This window comes from Acartia tonsa, chromosome 14, assembly GCF_053477335.1.
Source record: "Acartia tonsa isolate MP-2025a chromosome 14, ASM5347733v1, whole genome shotgun sequence".
Lineage (NCBI taxonomy): Eukaryota > Metazoa > Arthropoda > Copepoda > Calanoida > Acartiidae > Acartia > Acartia tonsa.
Genome location: NC_137273.1, coordinates 20,185,455 through 20,206,504, shown reverse-complemented (window position 1 = coordinate 20,206,504; position 21,050 = coordinate 20,185,455). Strand labels below are relative to the sequence as shown.

Genomic DNA, 21,050 nt, shown 5'->3' with positions numbered 1-21,050 from the left:
TCCGGTGACGCAGGACAGCTCTGACTGGGGACACGCCAGGGTCAGGTGGTAGGACTGGGACTCCACCCATCCGTTCTCTACTACGTAGGTCTCCTCCTTGACTAGCAGTCTTCTCTCCTGGAGCACCAGCTCATTGCGATACAGCTGGCCTTCAAAGTGTATGTCCTCTCCTTCACAACCCACCCCCTCGGGGCTGTTTACCAGCGCCCCCACCATATCAAGGGTGAAGAACAGGGGGTGGTTCAGCTGGAACGTCAATGGCTTTGTCTTGCCTGGCAGGGTGTAGACTCGGTTCCGGGCCAGGTCTCGGCAAGTTTCTGGGTCAATTTTGGTTGGCCGCATGAGGGTGGGGACCGACGTCACCTTCAGGTGGCCCCAGACGCCACACCTGAATGTCCACTGGGACACTGTGAGCTGGCAGCTATACCCAGTAGTCTCCCGGATCTTGACTTGTTGCAGGATGTGTACTTCATGGCCTAGGGACACCTCCTGGTGTAGCGGCTCCTGGCTACACATCCGCTCCTTATTGAAGGCTGTAACATGAGTGGGGTTGGCACAGTCCCACCCTATCAAGACGTAGCTGGCGGTGGGCCACACAGCTGCTAGCAGCAGGCCCCACAGGACCATCCACCAGTGGGAGCACCGGCTGGACGGCCACCATCCCCGTGCACGCATCTGCGGGTTCTCGGCTGCCGGGTTCTCATCTCTGGTCACAGCGGTTCCTTGGGAAGGGGGCCTGGTTGTCTGTTCCTGGCTAGATATAAATTTCCATTGAGTGTTATCTTTAGACGCCCGGGGCTTCCCTATACCCTCCCCAATGACGGACTGACAGGCAACTGGCGCCTGGTGGGGCGTCGGCTCCCCTAGCTTCGAAGTGGCCCTTCCCTCTTCAAGTGCATGCCCAGTGGCATGGGGCTCTAGTGTGTGTGGCACAGGCTCGCCCTGCTTTACATCCCTCCCCAGCCCTAGAAACTCAGGTGCATGTGGCACAGACGAGTCCTGATACCCACAAATCTCAATTTCCCCAGCTTCTGGTGCAGGGGGCACAGGCAAAGCTGGGGGGGCACAACAATAATAATAATAATAATAATGTTTATTTGGTGCTGCCAGGTACCCCCTAGCTTAGGAGATAGCACATAAAATACTCTAAATTGCTGCTATCTATTGACAATTTAGAGTTTACATTATGATGTTTAGTCTCATACAAAAATATTATAATATATACTAAGTTTAATTATTAACTAAATATAAATTGGTGGAATAAAAGGAAAAATTTTTTTAGGATATGCACCAGGAGCTACAGGAGTACTATCTTGACCAAAATGGGGATAGTGTATTTGATTCCTGGAGCCCTTTTTTAAGGAGGACGAAAAGAAAAAAAAAGAATATAAAACAAATTAATTGTAAAAAGGGAAAATTGAAACTTTAATTTAGTTAAATTGAGTTGTGAGGATGGTAAAAAAAAGAAAAAAACACAAATAAACATTCATATTATGTAAGAGAAATCAGTAAAAAATAAGAAAGATGGAGAAAAAAAAATAGATGAAGGAATTTAGAGAAAAGTAAAACAAAATAAATCAAATATAAAAAATAATAAGATGGATCATTGTTGTATATAAGTTTAATACCATATTTTAAGTTTTAAAATATCATTGAAGATTAATAAGTAGAGATTTAATTTAAAAAGAAAGGAGGAAGAAAAAAATTCATAAAAAGGAAAAAAAGCAATACTTCAAGCCTATGTCATTGTATTATTTTTCAAAAAAACAGAAAATTTCTCAATTCAAAATAATATCTTTTTATAGAATGCCACTTTGACTTTTGCCCTATATTCAACCCTCCCCTCCCCGCCAAAAAAAGACAACCCCCCCCCCTCCTTAAAAAAATCACCAGGTTTTTTTTATGAAATCAATTTTTAAGATCTATTTATGCACTCAGAACAGTTTTCTCTATTACAAATAAAATTAAGTTTTTCCAATAAAAAATCTTTAAGTTTCATACAAAATTGTTTTCTTGACATAACTGTGCTAAAAGTATACATAACCTCGTCATTATTATTATCATTTTCAGGATTAGGATTAGTATTAGGAATAATGATTTCATTCCATAACTTTGGTAGATCAGAGTAAGGGAATTTTTTAAAAGATTCAAGTTTAACAAATGGAACATTGTACTGTTGATTATTTCTAAGAACTCTTGTTGTTCTTGTGCTATTTCTAATCCATAAGTTATCAAAAGAACATGGAAGCCTATGATTAACGTAATCAAACATAAATTGTAATTTAGAATAGACAATTTGTTGAGTTACAGGAAGAATTTCTAAATTTTTAAATAAGATTGTAGTATGTGCATTATATTTTGAGTTGGTAATTATTCTCAGTGCTTTTTTTTGCTGTTTTACAATTTTATCAAGAGTTGATGCTGCTGCACTTCCCCAAATTGGGGCACAATATGTAAGATGACTATGGACAAGTGAGTTGTATAGAGTTTGCAATGCTTTTCCGCCAATAATATGTTTTGCAGCATTTATAGCAAATAATGAGCGTGAAATCTTTTTATTTATCATATCAATATGATATTTAAAGTTTAATTTAGGATCTAGATAAACACCTAGAAATTTAATTGCAGGAGTTTCACTCCTTGAGTTGACATATGAAAGTTTGTGTACCAAATTTGGATCATTTTGGTTATCATTATTGTGATCAAGATTAATACTAATGCTATCAAAGTCAATTGTTGATTCATCTTTTGTAAATATCATAAATTTAGTTTTTGATGGATGTAGGCTTAACTCATTAGTTCTAAACCAATAAGTTATTTTTCTTAATTCAATATTAAGAATACTAATAATATCATGAAGGTTTTTACCCGAAATTAAAAAACTGGTATCATCAGCAAAAAGTAATGTAAATAGAGTAGTACATTTAGCTAAGTCATTGATATAAATTAAAAATAGTAAGGGTCCTAAAATAGATCCTTGAGGTACACCTTTGTTAATATATTTCATATCAGACTTTTCATTGTTAATGTAAACAAATTGTTGTCTATTTGCTAAGTAATTTTTAAACCAAGTCAATTCTGTACCATTGATTCCAAGCTTAGAAAGTTTGTCCAGCAAGATCCTATGAGAACAGCAATCAAAAGCCTTTTGTAAATCACAAAAGACTCCAACTGTATACTTTTTATCATTACTATTCTTTACAATTTCATTTATTAGATGAAAAATGGGCTGTATGGTTGACTTTTTTTCTGAAAGCCATATTGATGTTTGTAAATAAGGTTATTTTCATCAAGATATGCAGTAAGTTTATTTGCAACTATTTTTTCAAGGATTTTTGAGAAGATTGGCAGAAGACTTATTGGTCTATAATTAGACATGTTACTTAATAGATCAGATTCTTTTGTTTTAAGTTTGAAAATTGGCAAAACTTTGGCTATTTTGAGCTCATTTGGAATGTTGCCTGACTGTAAGGATAAATTTATAATGTGAGTGAGAGGAATAGCAATATCTTCAATGATTTTTTTCATAAGTTTATTAGAAACACCTAGCATGTCTTGGCTTGATTTAGACTCTAGGCCATTTACAATTGTTACTATATCTTTAGGCTGAATATGAGTAAATGAAAATATGGAGTCAGATGCAGTGGTATAATAAGTGCAGTCTCTATCAGATGGATTTATTTTAGATGTAATATCATCTGCAATGGTTGTAAAAAATTCATTAAATTTGTTAGAAATATCTTTCCCCTCCTTATAGTAAACCCCATCACTAAAAATTTCAGTTATGACTGAACTTTTGTCATTGTGCTTCCTTATTGCTTCCCTTAATATTGACCATGTTTTTCTCAAATCATTCCTATTTTCTTCAAAAGATTTTTGAAAATACAATTTTTTCCCTGTTTTAATTGCTTTGTTATAGCATTTTCTATATTCATTGTATTTAGAAATGTTTTCTTGAGTTGGTTCTCTAAGTTTAATGTCATATAACTCAAATTTTGTCTTTCTAGATTTAAGTAAAGCATTTGTCATAAAAGGTTCAACTTTATGAATATTTTTATTTAGTTTAACTTTTTTAAATGGGAAATGTCTTGAGTATGACTCATTAAAAATACTATAGAATTTATTATATGCATCTTGAGTACTGTAATTAATAACATGTTTGATACAATACATTTGTTAATTCTAAATTATCCTGACTCAGTTGAGGTTGAGGGACGGCTGGACGGCCAGGGGGCGGACACTCTCGGCTGGCTGGGGGCTCAAGCTGACTGGGGGTGACGGTTGTCACCCCTTCCTCCGTGGCTTCGGGCTCGTCCCGGGGGTCAGGTCTCTCGGTAGCGGCGACGGTTGTCGCCCCATACATCGGCTTGGGGGTGCTGGGTAGCACCTCTCGTCCTTCCCAGGTGGCGGCGACGGTTGTCACCCCGTACATCGTCTCAGCCGTGCTGGCTAGCGCCTCTTGTCTCTCACACTCGGCGGCCGCCTCTCTCCTTGGGGGTGACGGGGGTCACCTCCTCCTTCGGGGGGCTCGGCCTGGCAGGTACCATCATGTTGAGACCCAGTGGCAGCGGCCGCAGGACTTCTGGCTCCGCAATGTTGGTTGGCTGCACATATTCTGGCCCCATGTGGTTTAGGCTGAACCCCAGGCCGACCAGGTTGGGTTCAGCCGCTCCTCCCAGCACGTTGATTCTCGCTGGTATGGTTCCAAACTGTGGCATTCCTTCCTGGTGGCCCACAGCGCTGGGGGTGGCGGCTTGCTGGGGTGCCGCCGGCGGTGCACCTCCCTCCATGTTGGCTACCTGGGAGCTGGACTTGCCCGAGTTAGCGCCCTTGCCGGCTAGACATCTCCTCCCGGCCACCTGGTCCCAATCGGCCTTGCACTCAGCCGCCGTATGGCCTGCGTAGTGGCAACGTTCACACGGTCATGGCGGGGCTGAGGGCGGCACTCTTCTAGGCTGACCTCCTGGGGGGTAGGACAATCTCTGACCCGGTGGCCTTTCCCATGGCATCGGTAGCAGCGGCCAGGGATCTTGGAAGCTTCGTCCGGTGCGACCTTCCCCATCTGGTGGAGACCCGGAGCCAGGGCGCCAATCTCCATGGGCTCCAAGTCATCATAGTTGGGCAACTGGACGCTGGCCGAGCCTGTAAGCCCGTCGGTTGTGTCCACCAGGCACACACCCTCCTTCAGCTGCTTGGTTATCATGGTCACGGTGAACATGGCACGTCTCGTGTACTCAGGGATCGAGGCGATCTCGTGCCCCATCATGATGCGCTTCACGTTGGCGTTGCGAATCCCGCGGTTCAGTTCATCTATGAGGAGTTCAAGGTCCTCATGACTGTATGCCTCCCTGTAGAGGGCGCCACTTGGTGGAGATGTAGGCCTGGATGGGCTCCGTCAAGTGTTGCCTATAGTCACGGAAGGCCTGTTTCAAGGTCTATGACTCATAGGCTGGCCGGAACAACATTTCACACTCGGCCTTGACCTGGTCATAGGTCAAGGCTTGGCCTGCCTCCCCAAACAGGTGGGAGGCCATCTCCGCCGCTTGCCCCGCCAGGGATAGTAGGAGGGCGTTGCGGCGATTCAGCGTGTCATGGGCGGGTACTCTGTAAGCCGCCCATGCCATTTCGAGACGCCGTATATGGGAGTTCCAGGACTGCTTGGGCGGCCCCCTGTACTCCGGCAGGTTACTTAGCATCAGCTTGCGGTACTCGGCTGGAGCCGGCTGGGGGTCATCCTGGAGCCATCCTTGGAGCTGATCGCCTCCCGGAGCTTGTTGTTGCTCCATATGGTCAAAGGTTCAGCGTCGTGTCACGAATTTAAGCCGAAACTATTGGCTGCTTACGCTTTTGGTCACTATACCAACAATCACTACCTTTTTTCACTTTGATAGTTTGGAACACAAATATAAATATGTATACACTAGGATAATTTCTTGCTAGTCACTCAGCTTTAGGGTAGGCTGGTAGGTCTAGGAAGTTGTTGAGGGTCTGAACTGCTGTCAGGAACTGATTTAGTTTTCCTTATCACACTGTAGACAGGGGGTGGAGCTTTGCAATTCCTTGGGATCTATCCTTTGTATGCTATAGAGTAGCTCCCCTCCTTGGTGTGTGTGTGTGTGTGTGTGTAATACCCCTCACAACGCGCCTATGCACAGTCAGGGCGCGCGCACACAGGTGAAACTCTCGTCTATCCCTCAATCTGCTCTCCCATTGGTCCGTTTTATCCCTTTTGTCCGACGGATTTCGTTGCGTTCCGAGCTTCTCTGCGCAACCCGTGTGATGCGCTCCGTTCTCCCGGTCTTGGCTCTGCACGGTAGACGGACTTATCCGAGTGCGGGGAGAAGGGGGAACGCGTGAGGGGACGGGATAAGGACGCCCTTCCCCAGAGGGGGAGGGGGGTGCCGCGGGCCTCAGGTGACTGGGTTATAAAAAGTAGGTGGGCTTCTTCTTAATCCTTGGCTTATCAAAATGTCACCTTGGATTATATTCACTTTGATTTATGGGGGAACCCTCCCCTTCTGTTGGGGTAGGGGTGGTGTATTTGCCGTGCTGCAGGGTTGTGGGTCCAATGCATTGTTATCTCGCACCTGGGTTCTATTTTTGGCTTATCAAAAGTCCCGGCAATTGTTTACCAGTCCCTGCCCATAAATCTTTTGTTTATCCCTCACACCAGGGTGACAATACATAAAATCTGATACAATATCTGCTTTTCTCGGTGGGCGGCTGCACTGTAGCCTCCCAGGATACTTAGGGTTAGCGTAGTTTTTCTCCTACTGATACACTACACTTGTATTTTCGTTCACAGCTCGCGGCTATTTTGCTTGTTTCAGCCAGTCGGCGGCAGGGAATGTCCCGTCCTGCAGCGCCGCGGGTTCGAATCCAGGTGGTGGCGGCAGGGAATGTCCCGTCCTGCAGCGCCGTGGGTTCGAATTCTGCTATCCGTCGCAGTTGGTAATGGGCATGTTTCAGCCGTCTACAGTTACTTGGCCTGTTTCAGCCAGTTGGCGGGCCTGTTTCAGCCCGTTCACACACAATTCTCCGTTAGATTTCGCCGCTCTCCGCGGTTCTCCGTTAGATTTCGCCGCTCTCCGCGGTTTTCCGTCAGATTTCGCTGCTCTCCGCAGCTCTGATTTTGCCGCTCTCCGCGGTCTTCCGTTAGATTTCGCTGCTCTCCGCAGCTCTGGAGGCCCACTTGGTCTCCTTCTGCTCGTCTTCTGCCGGCTGGATACTATTACCCAGGCAGGTTACTAAGGTTCTCACTTCCACAACTGCCGGATACAGAGTTAGACCTTGCTATCCAGGGTGGGTAATTCAGGTTGCTTGTGTCAGTTTTGCCAGTTTACTGCTGGGAGTACCTAAGTCTCAGCTGCGCATCTGCTCTACACTTGTGTTTGCCGTAATCTCACACAGCTGTCACCAAGTTGTGGTAACCGCCTCGGTTTAGTGGCCGTTACCCAAGTTCAATGATTACGGCAGTGCGAACAGACGTGGACACGTATAATTATAGAGAAGCTGGGCTTCTCTAGATATCACCAAATAACAAACAGAATCTACTCAGATGTTACTTTATTCAGAGTCTAAAGGTTACTGATTTATAATACAACAAATAATAAATACACAGATTGGAATAATTAATACTAAATCAAAAGTTCAATATAAATATACATGCATTAATCAAAAGTGGGCAACAATTATCCCCCATCCCTGGAAAGGGGTGGGGAACCAAACAGTGCAGATTAGCCATAATGCGGCTGTCAAATCTATAATCAATTTTAAAGCATGGGGAGGGGTCAGGTGGACCCATTCCCCCGTTACTCGGGGGAGGGCTCTCGGCCCTCCTCCGAATCGAGGTCAGGGTTGCCATACAGCATGGCTCAGGGTCGCCGAATACCACACCAGTAATATACAAGCTAATGTCCCCTACCTCCCCGAAAAAAAGTATCTGAGATGATTATAGTCCTATCATTATAGCTGTTCATGGGATCTTATTAGGCATATTTCCAACTATTTTAAAACATAAGATAAATATTATAATTTTATTTTAGATATTTTGCAATACCTAAATGTTTTGAAGCTATCAACATCAATTAGGTAAACTTTTAAATAAAATTTGTAGTTGATTCCATCTAATAGTAGGAAGCCAAGATTACAAGTGGAAGTTTTTAATGGATATATGGTAAAAGTAAATAAGATTTTAATGTTTATTTTGTATGATTTTTTAACAAAACTGATAAAACACAGTTTTGACATTTCTTTGCTGATTGTATAATTACTTGCGATTACGCCCCCTTTACTTGATTTGAGGGGGATATAGTCATCAAAACTTTCAATAAAGTTCCCAATTTTAGGGAAGATTCACATAGGCTCATAGGATGGTTCTATGCTTTTTTTTTAAGATTTAAGTCTTTTTTTGTGAACCTTTCCTTTACCTTCAAATATTTATAATTTTATGTAAAAGTATCAGGATGTCTATCTGTCTCTAGCTTAAGATCTCGGTTACCGCTGTTCTAACATGGTTCTTCTATAGTAAGCTTCATATAGGTTCAGAAAAGTTTTAAAACTATTTTGATAGAGAGTACCTCCGATCTCCATCAGTTCAGTTAGCGAGATCCTTAACCACACACACAGAGATGCTTTCTGTTACTTTTTGCATTTCAATTTATAATATATTTTTCTATATTTTTCTCTGAGTTGCAGCAACGGCGTATAATAGCATATTTTCTATTATTAAATTCCTGTCAAAATATTTCAAAGTTTAGAAAACATATTTTCGTTCATAACAATAGCATGATGGAGAACTTTTATTTTTAATATTTGTAAGAAACTATTATAAAATTATAACATTCTAATTCTATTCAAAACAAGTAATCTTAATATCTTCTAGTTATAATATAAGATCTCAGTAACTGCTAATTACATATTTAACATTTTAAAGAAATACAGTTTTATAGTTAATCTTTCACAGAAATTTTCGGTTATTTTTTAAAATCAATGTAGGTAGGGACTAGGGACCAGGATTCTAACGAACAATACCAAGTGAAAGTTTCCCCTAAATTTAAATCCTTCCCCCCTTTTTACCCACTCCCCTTTAGTTAAAGCACAAAACAAGATTATGCCAACATTACACTACATAACTATTAAAAATTTAGCAATTTGAAATGGAATTCAGTTGTTGAATGTAGGTTTATCTATATCCACTTATGCTTGCCTTTCTGATAAGCATCTTAGTTTAAGAACGGATTCCATTTTCAATATAATTAGTTACTTAGTATTAAAAGGAGAGATTAAACTCTCTACAGAAATTTACCAAACAAAATGTTATGGACCACTAGAATACATTTCGAGAATGTAGGTAATTAAATTTGATTTCTTCTACACTTTATTTTTTTTATTTAATTTAATTAGTAAAATTTATTTAATTTAAAAATTATAAATAGTTGTAGATGTCTTCAAAGTATAATATAGCATGAAAATATTTTAAACATTAAATATTGTGATAATCCACACAATATTTTTAAAATAAAATGAGATATCTAGCATTTAAAATTTGAACCAAATATAATACACAAAATAAAATATTGTAATATATTTTAACATTATACTTAAATCATGATGGTACCTTGAATTTTATAAACACAATTTCTTATTCGTTGGCGTAAAATGTTGGAGACTGATTGGTTTGTACAAACCTTTGCTGTCCAAGTTTTCCAACAATAGTTTTAATATATGAAAGGGATAATTTTATTATCAAAATTAGGGACGTATATCAATGTATCGTGTATGTCTCATCCTTTAAGATACTTTACGGTACCTGCATTTTTTTACACACTAGCGGCGTCGCCCCTAGCCTCTAGAGTCGTCGCCCCAAAAGGTAACTTAAAAAGAAGTAGGTACCTGCCTAAAAAAATCGGGTTGGGTTATTTTTGGGATGGTTGGGGGTGTTCTCTCAAAAAAAATTTTGTTAACTTTCTTAAAAAATCTGAATTGAAAAAAAATGGGTGTTGGGATTCAACTCCTCCCTGTCTCCAGTGCCACTAAATGCCTTTAGAGGTAAGCCGCTGGTTTAATATACAATGGTTAAGGAGAATGCCTCCTGTCATAAATATAAATACTCCGGATCTAAATTCAAATGGTCGGTTCTTCAAAATAGTTAATTTATGAGACCCATAATATATAAAATAACTTGAATGTACAAATTGTACACATTTTTAAAGATAAATTTATAGATGAAAATGAAATTATATTATTTGAAACATTTATCTTTAAAAAGATTCAAAACATTAAATAAAGGTTCGAATTTTACATATATATATAGGTAATTTATTTAAAAAAGCGTCGCCTAGCGGAAATATTTTTACTTATATAGTATACATTTTTTGTCATCTAATTTTATTTCATTTACCCCCCCCCCCCACCCTCCTCCTTCCTTTAAAGGCCTCTAGGGGCGTGTCTGTTTCTATTTCTCTAGAAGGGTGATGGTACCCTCCCCAAAAATAGTTTTAAACCTTCCCAGGGCGTATGAGAAGCTACATTGTAAGGGAGAAACATATCAGTTTAGCAGTTCACACAAACAGACAGACAAAGAGAGAGAGATCCCGTTACTTTGTTATAATGATATCTATTTAGATTGACACAACTGATTGCTATGTTTATCTCTGTCTGGCTCTGCTCAGCTGGAATTGTTCATCTTTTGGAGAACTCAGGTCTAAAATATTTTAAGTTATAATATAAGCTTTGATTAAAGGATGATATCCAAAGTCTTTTTTTACCGGGACAGGAATATGTTGCTTACAAATCTATAATACAAAGTAGAACAATGTCTGTCTGTCTGTTTGTTTGTAGCAAAGGATATCGCTAACCGCTGAACCGATCGGGTTCTCCTTTACAGGGTAGCTTCTCATAGGCCCCGTGAAGGTTTATAACTATTTTCTTGGGGGGTGGGACAACCCCAACCTCCCAAAAAAATGATACCCCCCCCCCAGAAAAAAATATTTTTTTCTTTCTTTTTAAAATAAAATCAAAATAGTGGGGTCGACTGCCCCCCCCCCCCAAAAAAAAAAAGAAATTTTTTTTTCTAAATTTTTCTTTTAAATCTAAAATACGAAAAATTGGTTTGATCAAACTTCTTGGGGCACAGCCCCTAGAGGCTAGGGGGGAAGCCGCTAGTTTCTTATTAAGGTGTATAAAGGGTGTAAACCCTACAATTTTGGTTAATCTAATTCATACTCAAACAATGACAATGAGAAAACAATATTTAATTGTGAATCCACTTGAGTCTCCAGAGAACTACAGCTCGAGTTCTAGCCCATGTGGAGAATTTTGCCCTTGACTTTCTCTTTGATATATAATAATAATATTATTTTTTTTATTTTCAGGCGATCCCCCAGATTTTGATAATGGTCAGGAAAGTTTTTGATTTGACAAGAGCATTTGATTGAATACAAATTGCACTTCAACTTTATATTTAGATGAGGATAAAGATTTACAAATGTTCTTAAGTACATCAGAAGGAGTGAAAGATATAAATTAAATCAACAATCCTTTTTCCTTCCTAATTGCACTTGCAATTATGTACATGTGTAATACATATTTTCAAATTAAAATTTTTGTACCTTCTGAATATCAGGGCTTAAAGCTGGTTTTATTCTTGCAATTGTACATTTTATATCCGCAGAAAGCTGTTAATAATATGATGCGAGAAATAACTATTCTTTTCAAACTATTTCATTTTAATTTCTATATAATTAAAAAAAACTTCAGAGCTTGACATACTGGGATTGTGTCTATTTCCTTATGGTTACAATGTCTACAGTAGGTAAAATAAATTTATTAAAGCGAAGCTTTTCTACAATTGGGGTTTCTACATTAAGTATTAAATTGAGGGATCTAAAGAGATATGACAATGGTCAATAGATTGATGTGCATCCCCAATGATGATACACAAAATTACCCCTTCTGTAGATTACAATTAGTAGTTGAAATCCAATCAAAATATAGTCCCCAAAGTTGTTACGAACTTGAATCGGAAAATGTTATCATAAAACTTTGGGGACCAGCGTAATAAAAAGCTACTGTATGTTTCAAAAAGTCCGTCCTTCTGACTCAATTCTCTATAAACATGGAGGAAACATATATGTTTACTGCTGCTGTTTAAGATAGACGGATTATTTTTTTTTGTTAAGATGCTAAATAACAACTAGCATCCAGTATATAATATACTTTGTCGGTAATGCTGTGACGAGCATTATAATTCAAAAATGGGTGTTGTCTGTAAAGCTTGTTAATTTAGTATAACATAAATTATATTATATAGAATGTATGAAAAAAAGTGAATCATGGAAAGAAAACGCAATTTCGGGATCCGTGATATTTTCACAGTAGCTTTTCTCCTATTTTTTGCCCTGCGGGGAGCTCTAGCCCTGAGAGGTATGTTTTCTAACCCTGAGGGGCAATCACTAACATTTACTTAACCTAACCTAACCTAACCTAAAATAACCTTTCAAAAGCTACTGTGAAAATACGATAAAACCCGCAAATCCATTTTCTTTCCATGACCAAAAAGAATTACTAGAATTTAGATATTTAATATAAAAAATCAATGAAATATCAAATATCTAAAATCTTCGAAAATTTTTTTGGAAAATCTTTGGAACAAATTGTGTTTTTAGGTTATGGTGATATATCTTGTGTTACTTCATTGGGCAGAGCATTCCAGGTGACTAGCATCTTTGTTTTATTATCCAACTTAAAAAATATATGCAAATTTATTTTGCTTAAATTTTATGAGATTTTTATGTCCTACGAAATATGCCATAGTCAGTGATTTATTCACAATGCCTTAAAAAACTTTACAATTACTCATTTATCTTGATTATTTTAAAACAGTGATTGTTTGTAGTAAGGTTTTATTTTTTGTCCTTTAAGATCTCGCTATCCATTGAACCGATTCAGTTCTATATATAAAGGAAGTTTAACGTAGGTCCTAGAATAGTATTAGTGTATTCTACTTTTAAATATAGGGGTTTTTGATTTAAGAAATTTTTCTACCTCTCTCAACCCATCTTCAATCCCCTTTAAATACAGGGCCTCTAGATGGTAAGGACTTTTTTCTATTAATGTGAAAAATCAAAGCGTAGCCACCTTATAATCAATCTGTTAACAATTGTAGGTTCTTTTCCTGACTGTCGGCCTGGCCCTCTTTGCTTCAGCTATCCCAGAAATTATTGAACTTCTGGGAAACAGAACAAAATATGGAGGCCATTTCAAGAATGAGCGTCTGTAAGTAATTTTTTTGTTTGCCACTATGATACTCTTAGGGTTAAAATGTTCGCCTGTCCGTTTGTACAGAATGATACAGGGCAGAGTTAATATTCTTGTAGAATACCTTATTATGAACTAGAACCAAAAAAGAGACGGTAACCAAGAAATTATATGTGACATTTTTAGGAAGTTTTTTTTTATATATTTTTTGCTGACCTTCTTAGTAAAGAAGACAGGCGTACAGGTAAATATATAGAGTAGTTTTGCTAATACCAATTGTGCTATGCAATAGTTTGAATGTACTCATGCATCGAAATATTTTCAATATTATTGAAATATTGACAAATGATCGTATGTTGAGTAATTTTATGTAACAAATGGAGGATATCTATGTATGTGTGATGTCTGCATTAAAAGATAGCACTAACCGCTAGATCGATTGGTTTCTCCTTAAAAGAGAAGTTTAGATGTCTTGGAATTGTTTATTTTTATGAGTACTCCCATCTAACTTATATGGCCTATCATATAATCACCTCCCCCCCCCCCCCTCCAACCCAACAAAAAATAAAGAATTTTGAAATATTTCCTTAGGATATTTTATTTGGATGTTTATTTAAAACAAAAAACAAATGTTTTTTTTTGTATTTTTCTAGCCAACAAGCTAACTCCTTAATTCATGTGAAAGATTACATATTTTGTACTATAAATATTTATTCCGATACTTCTTGTCTTATATGACATCTCAGTACATTAGATAGTATGTGGACTTTTTGTAACAGATACCCAGTAGTCCGATAATGTACTAAAATGTAGAAATTACATTGGTACATAATACCCCGTCTCGTCCAAGAAAAATTTTGTTAAAATTTTGGCCCCCAGCCAAAATATGGTTGATTTATGGAAGAGAATGACCCATGCAAAATATTTTGTTTGTAATATACAAATTGCGATGGTACAAGCACTGCAAAGTTTTTTAAATCTGCAAAAAGACCTGTTTTTAAAGCTTTTGTACCATCGCAATTTTTGTATTACAAAAAAAAATATTTTGCATGGGTAATTTTTTGGCATAGATCAACCATATTTTGGCGGAGGCCAAAATTTCAACAACATTTTTCAATGAATATAAGGTGTTACTATCTACTTTACTATCTACCTAGCTATCTGTCTATCTATCTATAAGGCATTTAGAAGTATGTAGGCCTATAAGGTATAAACGTATAACTGACTATTATCTGGCTAACTATCTGTTTATCCATCTAGGAGACATATAGTAGTATGTGGCCATATAACGTATGAAGTGTGACTATCTATCTAGCTAACTATCTGTCTATCTATCTAGGAGATAAATAGTAGTATGTGGCCATATAACGTATAAAGTGTGACTATCTATCTATCTAACTATCTGTCTATCTATCTAGGAGACATATAGTAGTCTGTGGGCATATAACATATGAAAGTGTGACGTACTTCCTAAAAGATTTCCTGCACCCTGACAGAGAGAAAGTTGATGAGATGGCTCTATTTTTACACAGGTATTGATAATAGTAGCGCAGCTACTCTATTATTAAGATATGTCCGGCTTACGTCCGTCATCACCTAATATTTCTACATATTACAGGGAACACCACAAGGGAGAGAAGGGAAACTTGTATTAAATAAGGGTGTATTTTGTTTATTATAAGTGAGAGTAAATATGAATTTATCACACATTGTTTTGTCGTGTCCCTTAAGAAATAATCAGGAATAATTTTTCTTCTAACTGTATTACTAGATTTTTTTTTGATCCAAATGTGTCTTATTGTTGCAGGAATCTTGTATTGTTGCATAAGAGTAATACGATACGGATAGACGCGTTCCTACAGTGCTGACTTAATTGTAGAAAGTTTTGCTTCAAATCCTTTGATAGAACTAATAGTACCACTGCAGTAAAAAACAGTCTGACTTCATTATTAATTAGAAGGAAATAATATTTTTTTAAATTTCATCCACATAGAAATATATATCCAGCTATAAAAAATTTAACTTTTTAGAATAAAGCTTTACTTTGTAAAATAATAATGTTCAAAAATTTCGTCAGCATATGTTTAAAATTAATTAAACATAAACAAAGATTTCGTATGCTAGAAATCTTTAACATTGATGGGTAATTGTGTCCGAATGATCATCAAAGGTAATATATATATAATATTATTTTGATATCTATTTATCTGCTTCAGAGCTGAGCCTGATTTGGAGTTCGAGGGTTTATTAAAAAGGCGGCACACACAAATTAAATATCTACAAGGATCTCTCATGAACCCGGCAGACTTAGAAAGAGCGAAGGTAAGGAAAAACTATTAATATTTTGTCAAAATCATAAAATTAAAATTGAACTTATAAATTAAATATCTATGATTTTAAATTAAAATTTTATTATTTTTTTTCGGACTTTAATTTGGTTAATGATATTTAGTCTGTCAATTATACTAGTATAACCAAAGGATTTTAAACACCATCTCTAAAAATTTTGAGTAATTTTTATTAGATCTTCATTGATTTGTTCCAACTTTTACGTCCAATATTTTCAACCTATAATTTCTATCTACAGAAGGAATGATTTTGTTTATTAATATTGGGGATGTACATTAATTTATCGTCCACTGTCTTATCCAACAAATTTCCTGGCCATTTTCTGAGGTACAGAATAGGTACAAGTGTTATAGTGAAATATGCAATGCAACAAAATCCAATACAAAATTATTGAAAAATGTTTAAGTTTGATGGGACTATTCTATTTCCAGTAATTGATGATATCCCATACAATGAATATACCTTATTGAATAGTTTGAAGCGTAAAACGAATTATTGTCTTAAAATCTAAAATTGTAAAATTGAGATTTAACTTTAAATGTATTAGACCTTAATGAAAAATATTACTAAAAATAATTCTAACCAATTTTCCCTATTAATTTTAATCTAATAAAAAAGATTAATTTCATATCTAAATTAAGATTAATTAGTTATTCTTAAATCGTTAGGGGTATGACAGTGGGCGATAAATTGCGATAAACAAAACTACCCAATCTGCTGCTAAAACTATTGAAAAGTTTTAATAACCCTATTTCTCTCTGCTTAATTCAGATAATTAATGAAATATATTTTGTAGATTCGAGAATGCGATGCTTGTCTGTTGCTGGCAAATAAATACTGTCAGGTAGGCCTTTAGTATTTTTGTAGCGTTGCTAATCTACGAAATAATTTCAATCAATTTGCCATTTTACTTACAACATCTGTGATTTATTAAATCAAGGCAAAAATTTCAGTTTCAGATTAGAACCAGCATAAAAATTGTTGGTTAAAAGTCTGCTAGTTTGAACAATTCAATAGAGCCTTAATAAAAGAACCAAACAGTTTTAAAACGAGTAAAGTGTATAAGAGAAAAACTTTGAGTATCATAATAATTTACAGTCCAATGCCCCCTTCCTCTTTTTAGATCTGTTAAACCTTTTACCCATGTTTTGTCTTTATTAAAGTAAAAATATAAGAAAAGCCTGATAGGGTTGCTGGCAATCTAAGTATCTCTAGTTCTGCACAATTCATGTTAGATTTTAAATAATGCATTCAATTTATGTGGGCAATCAGAAAAGAAGGGTTTCAAAAGAAAGTCCACACATTTTTTTATCTCGAAAGGTTGATGATTATATCCAAATATTACTCATAGAGATGCAATAACAATCTATGTTATTGATGTTTATAATTTAAAATTATATTTTGAAAACAAGAATCGTAATGCCATTTTAAAAGAAATCTCTACTGTAAAATATTATTTTTTAGTTAATTTGTTTATAAAACTTTGACTGAGTTGGGGAGGGGGGGGGGGGGTATTTCTCAGTTAAAGAGTGAGTTCGGCACCATAATTCTATCATGAGACAAGGCAAGATATATTTAAAGTTTAGATCTCTAATGACTTAATCAATAGGAAGATGTTGGGTGTCTGTCAGTCATTGTAGAAAAATGTTACGCATACCGTTAGAATTGTCATAAACTCTAGTTTTTGGAAATATATGTATCATATTCATGCTATTTGTAGTATAGAAGCTACGTTGGTAAATGTGAGAAAGGTTGGAAAGTTTTAAGTAAGTTGGGACATTTTACCACGTAACTTCTAAACTATATGCAGCACAGGAATATTTCTTAAACACCCAAAAACTAGAGTTTATGACGATTCTAACGATATGCATAACATTTTTCTACTATTAACACAAGCCGCGCAATTTGAATTTTAAAAATGCACTCATTTTTGCACACTCTTTAAATTGGTCATGATCCAAAAATAGGTACTTTGAAAAAAAATCCGGTACTTTGAAAAAAATCCGGTAAATGCGCTTATTAAGTGAAACTGTTTTTAATTATAACCGAAGGCTTAAATACTTTTGTTTATAATTAAGAACAGTTTGACTTAATAAGCGCATTTGACTGTAAGATTACACACAACTTTACGAATAATACGCGAAAAAAATGAAACCCCTTATGTCAAATGATATATATAGAAAAAGGGTAGACAGAAAGGTATGCGAAAATTAAACTTTAGCATTTGCAGGGATGGAACATTGGACTATAATCTATTCTGGTTTTATCATATCTTTATTTGCTAATTCAAAGTAACAGAGCTTAAACTTTTCAACCAATAGGGAATATACAATAATTGATCGCCCGTTGTCTATAAATTTGTTTTACAGAAACACTATTTAAATTAACCTGGATGATAAAAAAAAGTTTGAATATTAAATGGCTGTCAGAAAAGATAAATAGAAAATAAAGTTTGAAATTTTAGTTGAATTGGGTCAGAACTTTTCCAGCCTTTCTCCTTTTTTCAAAGCACATCTTTTTCTATAATTAGAGGTCTTCCGTATGTCGGAACGTCCGCAACAGATAGCTCTTATCGTTAATCTAGGAATGTTAAGTTGTAAGTATGTCCTTAACAGAATCTTGTATTTAAGCAGTTTTGCAATAAATTTATGTGCAATATGGTTTATATTTTAAATTAATATTCTGTTTATGAAGTGTTGATGTTTTTTTTCTACCATTTGATAATTGAGCTTCGCTTTTATGGATGTTGTCTTCCTTGTTTTTTTAAAACAAAAACCTTTTATCATTTTAATTGTCTATTTACTTAAAAACTATTTAACTAGCTATCAATCTTTCATATCTCTAAAAGGCCTTCGCCACAAGCCTTAAGGAATTATATCCATATTGATGATAAACAATATTTTTCTTTTTGTAGACTAAAATATTTAATAAAAAGTTTAGATAGCTCTAGTTTGTGCCATCAAATAATAGTTAACAAATGAGAATAGTTATTTCTCGCATCGTATTATAAACAGCTTTCCGCGGATAAAGAATGTACAATTATAAGATTAAAACCATTTTTTTAGCCCCGAGGTGCCGAAGGCACGGGCTTAATTAACTGGTTTTAATCTTTTCAATCTTATGATTGTACATTTTTATATTCGTAGAAAGCTGGATATAATACGATGCTAGACATAGTTTTTTCGTATGGATGAGAACCGGTTCCTATCCACCGGATTCGAATGAATACGAGAATAGTTATTTCTCTTATCGTATTATAAACGGCTTTCCGCGGATATAGAATGTACAATTATAAGATTAAAACTAGTTTTTTTAGCCCCGTGGTGCCAAAGGCACCGGCTAAAAAAACTAGTTTTAATCTTATGATTGTACATTTCTATATTCGTAGAAAACTGGATATAATACGATGCTAGACATAGTTTTTTTCGTATGGATGAGAACCGGTTCCTATCCACCGGATTCGAATGAATACGAGAAAAGATTTTAATGAACAAACAAATATAAAATAGGACTTCGTCAACTTTTACTACCTTTAACAAAAAAAATTGGGGTCTTTTCTTCTCAGAGTGCTTCTCCACATTATGTAGTGAGGGTTTTCTCATCATCCATATATGTTTTGTTTACAAATTAATTTTTGGGGATGTCATTATTCTGTGGGAATACAGGTATATTTACTGGAAAGCACAACCTTATCGGTTAAGCAAATAGCGATTTCTTAAGCTTCAGACGGACAGATAGAAAGGTATCCGTTTACTTTGAATTACACATATCTATCTTATCAGGATCCTGATGCTGAAGATGCTGCCAATATTATGAGAGTTATCTCCATAAAGAATTATGCTCATGACGTCAGAGTTATCCTACAACTTATGCAATATCATAACAAGGTAAATGAAATTTATATGGGGAGAACTCTAATACACCTGAGCTTTCAATAAACTTTTCAGGCGCGGGGCGAAACCATTTTTATCACAATAAGGTAAAATCATGAAAGTAATTTGAATATTGCCGTTTATTCATGCAGTTCAAATTTTCTGTTTTTCAAACCGCGCAATGGAAGTTTTTTGTTGATTAAAGTTGGGAGGGGGTGTGGGAGTGATAATTATACTCGGATCTAATCGTTTTTCTGTGCCTCTTAATATTTTTAAAAATATTTGCAGGCATATTTGATGAATATTCCCAGCTGGTCATTTGTGAATGGTGATGATGTTATTTGCCTTGCAGAACTCAAACTTGGATTTATAGCACAGGTAATACTGTTTCATATGTTACTAGCAGCTACGCCCCTAGAGGCCTCTTGGTGCACTTGAAGTTAGTGAGTGGAGTTGACCTTTCCTGGACCTCATAAATGTTACTCTATATTTGATTTCTATCGATTAATTTTCAACTCTTATGTTTTTTGAAAATGATTTTTTTAAAAACCACATTTGAAAAGAATCATGAAAGGTGCTATCACTTAAAGTATCCTCTTGAGCATTGATAAACGAACCCCCTTATTTTAAAATAATAAATTTAAGATAAGAGAGGGGGTTTGTAGTTTTTGTTTATTTCTTTAGGATAGGTTATATTGGGCACTGGGTATAGACCCCATAGGGTTAAGGCCAACCAAAGGGGTTAGGCATATTAAAAATCCTCCTTCCCCCTATTTTCAATCTTTTTAAAAAGTTAGGGGAGTTATCAGTGCTTAACCAGCCACTTGTGTTAAAGCACTGTATAAAATGTTGAAGAAAGTTATGAATAATAGTTTATCCATATTTGAGAAGTAATTTATTATGAGAAGAAGAGGAATTTATTTATGGTTATTATTCACCTGGGTAAAATTAATTGTTTTTGGATGCGCAGTTTTTCTTCAATTAGCCTCAATACTTTTATTAGTATCCGCCCCAAGGGGCTTTTGATTTAGTTTTATTTTCGGGAGTCTTTTTTTACAAACGAGATTTCACTTTGGAAGGTGTGCCCTCACTAAATATTTATAGAACTTCTTTGGACCTATAAGAAGCTTTATTGTAAAGGAGAACTATATTGGTTTCTCTGTTAGCGAGATCATACTCTACACAGACAAATACACACACATAAAAAGACATTCTGTTACTTTTATAAAAGGATAGTTTAATGGTTGAAGTAAAAACTCTTATATTAATTTCCAAAACTTTTAAAGCTGGTCACAGTGGTCCTCAAGGCAAAAAAAGTTTGACAAAACCCACCAGAAAAACGGACTATATGGCCATCATATATACCCATTGGGGGGCCAGGAACTGATTTTCTTAAAATCATAGCTGTTCCTTCTTGGGATTTATTCCATATAAAGATAATAGACCAAATTCCTTTAAAAAATAAGGTTGTTTGTCACTATTTTTGTTGCTATGGTTTCAGAATAGAAAAAATCCTTATAAACCCTGACAATCTGGCTCGGGTAGATCGCAAAAAGTCATGACCTAACA

General features: G+C 36.1%; 1 protein-coding gene across 4 annotated transcripts in view; it reads left to right on the top strand.

Moving 5' to 3' along the window:
- The window catches only part of LOC145306086 (calcium-activated potassium channel slowpoke-like), a 115,096-nt gene that overhangs the window by 20,645 nt on the left and 73,401 nt on the right, over positions 1 to 21,050 (top strand). For all 4 annotated transcript variants that reach the window (XM_080148013.1, XM_080148011.1, XM_080148014.1 and 1 more), the window contains 11 exons: positions 8,046 to 8,091; positions 10,627 to 10,703; positions 11,376 to 11,404; positions 11,761 to 11,815; positions 12,669 to 12,715; positions 13,169 to 13,278; positions 14,679 to 14,792; positions 15,477 to 15,582; positions 16,406 to 16,453; positions 19,392 to 19,496; positions 19,770 to 19,859. In XM_080148013.1, coding sequence (XP_080004139.1) covers positions 8,046 to 8,091; positions 10,627 to 10,703; positions 11,376 to 11,404; positions 11,761 to 11,815; positions 12,669 to 12,715; positions 13,169 to 13,278; positions 14,679 to 14,792; positions 15,477 to 15,582; positions 16,406 to 16,453; positions 19,392 to 19,496; positions 19,770 to 19,859 — 827 coding nt within the window. The remainder of the gene's footprint in view (positions 1 to 8,045; positions 8,092 to 10,626; positions 10,704 to 11,375; positions 11,405 to 11,760; positions 11,816 to 12,668; positions 12,716 to 13,168; positions 13,279 to 14,678; positions 14,793 to 15,476; positions 15,583 to 16,405; positions 16,454 to 19,391; positions 19,497 to 19,769; positions 19,860 to 21,050) is intronic.